The sequence below is a fragment of the Humulus lupulus genome, chromosome 7 (assembly GCF_963169125.1).
Source record: "Humulus lupulus chromosome 7, drHumLupu1.1, whole genome shotgun sequence".
Classification (NCBI taxonomy): domain Eukaryota; kingdom Viridiplantae; phylum Streptophyta; class Magnoliopsida; order Rosales; family Cannabaceae; genus Humulus; species Humulus lupulus.
The window spans coordinates 202,887,453-202,896,731 of record NC_084799.1 but is presented as its reverse complement, the minus strand read 5'-3'; the positions used below and the strand labels follow the sequence as shown (position 1 = coordinate 202,896,731).

The 9,279-nt window shown below is 38.3% G+C and overlaps 1 protein-coding gene across 1 annotated transcript; it reads left to right on the top strand.

The window, feature by feature from the left end:
* Nucleotides 1-2,080: 2,080 nt before the first annotated feature.
* On the top strand, nucleotides 2,081-3,412 carry LOC133792608 (uncharacterized). Its single transcript, XM_062230516.1, has 2 exons — nucleotides 2,081-3,032; nucleotides 3,234-3,412. Exons 1-2 carry the CDS (start codon nucleotides 2,081-2,083, stop codon nucleotides 3,410-3,412), a joined length of 1,131 nt encoding a protein of 376 aa, XP_062086500.1.
* Nucleotides 3,413-9,279: the final 5,867 nt, after the last annotated feature.

Below are 9,279 nucleotides of genomic sequence, written 5' to 3'. Positions count from 1 at the left end.
ATCAGATCATTCTCCATTATGGCTGAATTTGGACTTCAGGAAGAAGACAAAATATAGCTACCGCTTCAGATTTGAGAATGCTTGGGCTAGAGATCCTCTTTGCAGACAAATAGTGCATGACAGGTGGGGGGTGCCTTATTCAAGTACTCTCCTTTAGAAGATCAATTGTTGTAGTACTTCTTTGGCGGAATGGGGGCGAAATATTACTGGAAGATTTAAATCCCGCATAGCTCGGTGTAAAGCTATTCTCCAACAGACCCAAGGGAGACGTGATGTTTGTTCCGTTCAAAGGTATAAGGAGACTCAGGCTTTATTATTCGAAGTGCTTTCTCAACAGGAGATATTTTGGCGCCAAAAGTCAAAGTAACTGTGGCTCCAGGCTGGGGATCTCAACACAAAATACTTCCATGCATCGGCCAATAAAAGAAGAAGGAGGAATCAGATAATTGCTCTCAAGGATGAGTCGGGTATGGTACGAGATTGGGACAATGGCTTGGATTTGGTGATGCTAGACTACTTTAAGAAGCATTTTTCAGCCTCTCCTACAGACTGGAATCGTGTGATTGAGTGTATATCGGCCTCAATTCCTGAAGAGGTGAATATGGATCTCGTGGCTACAGTTGAATCAGAGGAGGTGAAACAGGCCCTGTTTCAGATGCACCCAGATAAATCGCCAGGTCCTGATGGCTTCTCTCCGGGATTCTACCAAAAGTTTTGGGACATTGTCGGGGAGGATATAATCCGCATGGTTCAAGAGTTTTTCACCTCAGGAGAGTTTCCTGCACACCTCTCAGAAACTAATATTGTGCTGATCCCTAAGAAGTCCGCCCCGGAATCCATGGGAGATCTTAGACCGATTGCACTATGTAATGTGGTGTACAAGGTGGTTTCAAAGGTGTTGGCGAATAGATTGAAGAGAGTGCTTAATACGGTCATTTCAGAAACTCAGAGTGCATTTGTTCCTGGGAGGTTGATCACTGATAATATTATGGTTTCCTTTGAAGTAATGCACTACTTAAAGAGGAAAGGATCGGGAAGAGACGGGTTTATGGCATTAAAATTAGATATGAGCAAAGCATATGATCGCATTGAATGGGGCTTTCTTGAAGCGGTAATGAAAAAGATGGGATTTGGGGACCATTGGGTATCGTTGATCATGAAATGTGTTAGCTCTGTTACTTATAAGATTGCTATTGAGGGGCAGGAGTTGGGGCCTATTGTTCCATCTAGAGGATTGAGACAAGGAGACCCTTTATCGCCTTATCTTTTTATTCTCTGTGCAGAGGGCTTTTCTGCGTTGATTTCTAGATTTGTGAATGAGGGAAGGCTCTCGGGGTGTAGAGTTGCAAGAGAGGCCCCTGTGGTTTCTCACATGCTTTTCGCAGATGACAGCTACTTGTTCTGTAGAGCAACATTGGAGGAGGCAGATCATGTTAGGGAGTTGCTTCAGTTTTACCAGTTGGCATCGGGACAACAAATCAATCTAGCGAAATCTTCTGTGTTTTTTGGCACGAATACCATAGTTGGATTGCGCCAAGATATATGCACTGCACTTAATATTCCTGAAGCAGGCCCGTCAAGTATGTATTTGGGACTTCCAAATACTCTTGGTAGAAATAAATCGGTGTTGTTGGGGTTTATTAAAGATAAAATGAGGAAGAGGATTGAGCAGTGGGAAGGGAGATTACTTTCTAAGGCAGGAAAGGAGGTTTTGATAAAAACTGTTGCTCAGACTTTGCCCTCTTATGCTATGAATGCATTTTTGCTTCCATTGGGCTTATGTAATGACTTGGAAAAACTCATGTGTCGGTATTGGTGGCATTCTTCCTCAAGTAATGGCAGAGGGATACACTGGAAGAAATGGGATAATTTAACGGTGCATAAAGTTAAGGGGGGCATGGGCTTTAGGGATCTTCATGATTTTAACAAAGCTCTTTTATGCAAGCAGGGCTAGAGGTTACTTAGCAACCCAAACTCCTTGGTTGGTCGTATTTTTAAAGCACGTTATTATCGTCATGGGTGTTTTTTAAGTGCAGAACATGGTTCTAATCCAAGCTATATATGGAGAAGTGTCTGGGAAATGAAGCCATTAGTCAAGAGTGGTGCTAGATGCAGAGTGGGCAACAGAGTGTCCATTTCTATTAGTTCGGACCCTTGGCTTCAGGACAAGGATAATCCCTGGATCACTACAGTTAATCCTGCGTTCATTGGGGCCAAAGTCTCCTCTCTGATGCATGCCGATAGCTCTGAATGGGATGTAGATGCGATCAAAGATCTATTCAATGATAGAGATTCCAGTTGCATCCTTAGTATACCTCTGTGCTCTAATAGACCCATTGATAATTGGTACTGGTCGTTGGAATCGTCTGGGATTTTTTCTGTAAAAAGTTGTTACAAATCTCTTCAGGTGCTCAAGAATGGTGAGGCTTCAGAAATGGAAAAATTGTTTTGGCAGGGCTTGTTGAAAGTGAGGGTTCCTCCTAAGGTAAAGGATCTTGTTTGGAGGGCTTCTTCAGGCTGTTTACCTACAAAAACCCAGCTCCACTTGAGACATGTGGATGTGGATATAATTAGCCCCTTATGCCAATCGGACAGGGAAACCGTTTCTCATTTTTTGGTTGCTTGTAGTCGGGTTTGGCCTTGCTGGGTAAGTTTGGGGCTTGGATTATTGGCTCCAGATTCTGAGACGTTTGGACACTGGTTAATGCAGAATTTAGTTCGCCTAGATCAAGAACAAAAAGCAAAAGTTTTTATGTTGCTTTGGGCTGTTTGGAGGAGGCAGAACGAGTGGGTATGGCAGAATAAAAGAGGTTCGTGTTATGGGGTTTTGCTCCTAGCCGATTCTACATTGAAAACATGGATCAAGGCACAAGATCGTGAAATTGCTCCCCTGCCCTATTTCTTATCGCCTGAAGATGGTCGAGAATTGTGGAGCAAACCACCTTTGGGATCCCTAAAAATCAATGTTGATGCAGCAAGTTTCATTGAGGCTTCTAAGCATAGTTTCGCTGGTATTGCTAGGGACCACAATGGTACCTTTGTAGAGGCTTTTTCTATGTGTTGAGCTGGAACCGTTTCTCCGGAGTTGGGTGAGGCGTTGGGGGTTCGCGAGGCTTTGAGTTGGATAAAGAGAAGGCGTTGGGTGGATGTTGTCATTGAAACCAACAACATTCTGGTAGTTCAAGCATTGCGGAGCAACATTTCCATGGACTCATATTTTGGATGTGTTATAGATGATTGTAAAGTCCTGTGGAAGGACCTAGATTCTGTTTCAATTGTTTTTGTAAAACGTTCTGCTAATGGGGCAGCCCATGCTTTGGCAAAGGCTTCTTCCTTTGTGGCTGAACGGGTATTGGTTAAGGAGAATATCTCCTCTAATGTGTTGGAAGTAATGTTACAAGATTGTTGCTAATAAAGTCCACACTTTTTAAAAAAAAAATATATTTATTCTAGTGTTGACGCCGTTTTTCGTCAACTTAAATCGTAGAGCAATTCAATAATGTAGACTATGGTGCAAACGAATAATAGGAAGAAACAAGAAAGTTTTTTACGTGGTTCAGCAGTTAAATCTGCATAATCCACGAGTCAATTACCTAGACTTCAAAGATGAATTACCCAGATTTTTCTCTCCAGATCTCAGATAATCGGTCCTTTACAAGTGGTCATTCCTCCTCTATTTATAGAGAGGTTACAAAATTCATTCCCACATATTTCGAAAGATATTCTATATATCAATTCAAATAATTACATTAAATGTTGTATCTTCTATATACAAGGAAACGTCACCTGAAGATCTGGGGACGGATAACAAACTAAATAATTTCCCTTAAATGTTGGGATTATACAACAATAAATATGTTCATACATAACGGGTTGTCCCAGATGGCTCATCGGGTCTTCGAGATCAGTGATCGACCCTATGGCTGTCGAGACTTATGATATTGCTACGAGCTTGCCACCTTTTGCCAAGACATGCTCGGAACAGATAAATATTGTCGAGGCTTATCACACTCGAGACTGTGTTTCCCAAGCTCGGGCTGCTCAATCTGATGGCACTCGATAACAGATTTATCCCAATGTCATGTCATTTCGAGCTCAGAAAGAATCCCAAGGTTACACATTTTCGAGATCATCATTTTACTTCGGAGATCTTACAACTGGACCATACAATGTATTTTATATATTTCAAGCTCACACTTGACGAGTCCAGTTTTCAAGGTCATAACTTTTGGTCTTGAAATCTGGGTGTAACATCTAGAATTATTTTATAAAAATTAGGATTATATATTATTTATAAGTATAATGATATTTTATAATACATTTAAATTTATATTAATATAATTATTAAATATCTCAATGATTGGAGAAGAAACTTGTTTATCCTTAATACAAGATAAATGTTATTCTAATTTCTTATTGTTGTCCGTATTTTCTCACAACCGACACGTGGCAGTCCCCAGTGGCTGGCTATGATGTATGCGGACATCCTTGAGTTATGTTACTTCCCAAGGCCTGTAGTCGGAGAAAAGGTCCTCCTAGGTTAGGATGTGTCCGAGGAGGACAGTAGGTGCCTTTGTGAGTTATTCGCCGATTTCGGTCTCGGAGATGGAGTTTCTCCAGCTCGGACAGTTAATGCAAGGAGTGTTTTTTCTCGATCCTCCCAGGCCCGAGGTTCTAGTTCTCTGACCTAGGAGGTGGAGCAATGTGTCAAGGGGTTCGGGTTCTCAGAATCAGAAGATTATCTAACAACCTTTCTGGGCGATCTGTCAACAATGTTGTCAATGTACTAATCGACAATTCGCATGCCCACTACGCCGCTTGACACGAAAATACGTACAGCATGCCATGATAGTCCCAGGGGCATGTTCCCTGTAAAGTGGTTACCTTTCTGTAGTGGGCCTCGCAAATCTCGCATGGGCCATAACCTCTATTCATTGCAGCCCAATGCATTGAAGTGTATTAATCCCCCAATTATGGGAAGAATGTGCATTAGTTGTTTATGATTAACATTAATGACCCCATCCACTATAAATAGGGCTGTGAATCTCATTGTAAAGGGTTCAGTTTTTTGTTGAGAGAGATACTTAAACTCATAGCAATATAAATGCTGCCTGAGAAGATACTGTAGAAGCTTACAACCACAAGCTTGGAATCTCCATAAAACAAAAGACTCGTTTACTAGGGTTCTTTTATACCTGAACCACGTAAAAATCTATGTTCATATTGTTATTTCTTTAACCTCTTTTATAAACGTTGATAGCGAAAAATAGGTCACACTATTTATACACATATATAGGACACTTATATGTAATGTATTTATTGTATATTATATATTATATATTATTGTAATAATAATATTTTATAACATGTCAGTTTATATTAATATAATTATTAAATATCTAGTTTTGTATTAAATATTATTATTATAATAATATTTTATAATATTTAAATTTATATTAATAATTTGCTAAATATTTATTCTAGTAAAATTTTATAAAAATTAGGATTCTATATTATATGTTATAGAGTAAATTGCTCCTAAAATACTTAATATTTTCAAAATGTTGCACTTTTATAACAACTTTTTGTGTGGAAAATATACGCAATGTCTACAAAATATTGTACTTTTATACCCAAACTTTTTTTGACAGTAATTATACCCAATGTTTTCAAAATGTTGCAATTTTATACTTATTTTTTATATTATCTTAAGAAATAATAGATAAGTAAAAGAAAAATATAGGTTTTAGATTTTAAATTATTTGTACCTTCTTATTATTTCTCAAAATAATATAATAAATTAATCAAAATAATTAAAAATTATATTTTTTGTTCACTTTTTTTAAAATACTTATATTTTAAATTTATGAAATAATACAAGTTTTCAATTATTTTTTTATTAATTTTAATAAAATATTTATTAATTTTTTATTTAAAATAGTTATTTTGAGAAAGAATAAGAAAGATAAAATAATTTAAAATTTAAAATAATTGACACCTATATGTTTCCTTCACTTTATTATTATTTCTCAAAATAATAAAAAAATAGGTATAAAAGTGTAACATTGTGCAAACAATGGGTATTTTAACCATAATTGAGTCTGTTATATATTATTATAATATATAATAAATATTTTATAACATTTGAGTTTATATTGATATAACTATTAAATATCTATTCTTGTATTACATATCATTAGAATAATGATATTTTATAACATTTGAATTTATAATAATATAATTAATAAAATCTAGTCCATTAATAAATATTATTATAATAATGATAATTTATAACATTTCAATTTTGTTGTCCTTGTTTTCACCAATAGACACGTGGCTGTCGTTAGAGTAATTAAGCTCTGCGGACCATAAGGAATCTATGGTGAGCTTGCCGTAGTTCCTCGTGGGGTAAGTCGTTTCCCATAACCGTGCATTGCCTCCGGAGAAGGTTGTCCTCAAGCAAGGTATATCCAGAGGACCACAGTTAAGATGCCCTCCTTCTCCATCCAATATATCCAGGTCTGCAAGAAGCGTTCTCCAGACCTAGAGCATAGTGTCATGTGTCAAGCACAATGACCTTGGACCACAGGCAGACATCTGACACATTACTGTTACCCAAGTTGTGGTGTTAAGTCCATACATGCGACAAACATCATGTCCCAATGTGTCACCTGCATTTACTTAATCAGATCCTTGCCCACGGGAATGGGAGGAGTAAAGTACGCTATTGTCGCAATCGATTCATTCAAAAAGTGGGCCGAGGCCGAACCTCTCGCTATGATTACCTCCAAGAAGGAGCTTGATTTTGTCATCAAAAACATCGTTTGCCGTTACGGGTTCCCAAGGAAGACAGTCTCTGAAAATGGCCTGTAGTTTGACAGTGAGTGTAAAGACTTGGAGTTAAAAAAAATATTAATTTAAATAATATTTTTGTAATGGGTGGGACCCAGTTTAAGTCAAAAGATTCAAATGACTCTTTCTTTTTTTCCTTTTTTCTTTCTCTTTCCCCGACTGCTCTCTCTCTCTCTCTCTCTTCCTTTTCTCTTTCTCTTCTCTTCTTTCTCTATTCTCTCCACAACAACACACCACCACCACCACCACCACAAAGATCCAACCATCGATGACCAACATTTTTGACATGCGGCGCCTCATTGGATTCTTCTTGCTCCGACAACTTCAACCACTAAGTAGCGCCGCCTAACTCGTCGTCAACTGTTCAGAATCATCAGTCAAAGTTTTGGTTCATTAACTTTGACTGTGTTTTCTGACCACCTCTCAACGAGTGGTTGGTACCTTTGGAACCAGCGTGGAGAGAGGAATAAAACCCACTAAGCCATTCTGGTCAACTAGCCGTTTTTCCTCGGTGAGATTTTGGGTATCTCCACCACTTTCCGGCGAGTCTGAGAACTTTTTGGACCGATGGTTGGCATGAACATGATCTACTCGCCGATGTGGTCATTTTGATATATGCCACACCTACCTTCGTTGAGGTTTCTGATACACCACTCACTGCCACCACCAACCACTACTATGCACCGCTTGGGTGAAGTTCCAGAGCTTGAAATTTTAAATATGGTCAAATTATATATCATTGGACACGATTTTGAATAGGGAATGCGAGATGATAATCCTTTGCTCATTTGATGCACGTAGGAAAAATGTGATACTAAAATTGAACTAAATCACTATAGGATCATCACTAAGCTTAGGAGCGTCGCTTTGGACTCGGATTGAAAATTCTAAGCAGGTGGGGACTCAACATGACTATTTGACTTATTTTACTCGTACTGAATTGCATTAAACATATTCTGATTTTGATATTTATAAAATTTTTGAAAAATTTAAAACTTAATCTGCATGTTTTCTGATTTGTGCTGAGGGCACTGTGTGCCAAATATATTTTTATTCACCTATTTATGCAGGTTCTGATTTTTGGTTTTATTCAAATGCAACCGTTATGTTGCCCAATTTTCTAAAATATAAAGGGAATTTGTTTCATCCTTTTCATGTTTACCTGCATTTGGGTATACTGATGAGAGCCATACTAATAATGAATTGTGCACGTTGTAGTTTCACGACCTAGTCTATGTGTCATCATAGGTAGATCAGGTGTCCACTCACCTGTAGGTGTAATGACCTAGCATCTAGATACAGGAAGTATTCTGAGCCTTCCCCTTGTGGTGGTTATCAGGTCCGGCTACCCAGTTTAGTATGTCGGTTTTTCTATGGTGGGTAACAGGAACTAGGGATCTAGTGGACGATGTGATGTGCACGTGTAGCTATGCTCTTATGATTATTTGTGGTTTCTCTCTATTTTGGTTTATACATGATGATGTATGTTTTGTTTTCAAAGGTAACCATGCAAGGGTTTTATTAAACTTTTGGATCCTATGTTCACTACACCAAATACCCATTTCCATAACACATGAATATAATACTAATAAAAAAGTGTTATGAATTATATGGGGCAAATTAATGAAAAAAGGGCGGTAATTTTTTTAGTATTTTATTATAATGCCCGCCACTTAGCATTTTTTATTTCAGACTATCTTCAACATTTCGAACACAAAGAACAGTGACCCATTTTCTTCTTCGGCTACGTACGGTCTTCGAACTCAATCCCTGCTTCGGTCTCCTCTATCCCTCAAATCTCCTCCATCCCTCAAATCTATGGCTTCTCGCATCCTTTGGTAGACTTTTTGTCACTTTCCTTATTTTACTTTCAGAAATCCCAAACGGAGAAACCCCCAAACCCAAACGCATAAACCCCCAAACCCACTCACATTTCTCCATCCCTCAGTTAGCACAACGTATATTCTCCCTCCCTCAACTCTTGATTTAAATTTTTTTTCTAAGTTTTTTTCAACTCTTCCGATTTCTCTGTTCTTGGGTTGATTTCCTGTTTTGTTTATGATTGGTAGCGTTCTTTAATGGGTGCAGAAGCAATTTTTGTATATGGATTTTGTCGATAAAGATAGTGAACTGAATCAGGTGATGCATGGAGTGACATTTTTTGGCTTTGTTATACCTAGATTTCGAGCTATGTTAAATGTAACCTCGAAAGTTGGATTCACAAACGAATGGACTCGTAAGGTTTAGAGTATGCTCCAGGACTAAATATCAAGCCTGCAAGACTGAGACGACCTCGAATATGGTGACCTCGAAGTATTCACGATCTCGGAAGGTAGCTCCGGAGACGCATCTATCCTCAGGGATGACCTCGGATCAGGGGTTCCAAGCTCGACGCACATACGATCTCGAAAGCCGTGTGACCTCGGG

Excerpts from the sequence above, each read along its gene's own strand:
- LOC133792608 (XM_062230516.1), top strand. The coding sequence starts at position 2,081 with ATGAAGCCATTAGTCAAGAGTGGTGCTAGATGCAGAGTGGGCAACAGA. Across the intron at positions 3,033-3,233 it reads TATTGCTAGGGACCACAATG|ATGATTGTAAAGTCCTGTGG; the intron begins GTACCTTTGTAG and ends GATGTGTTATAG.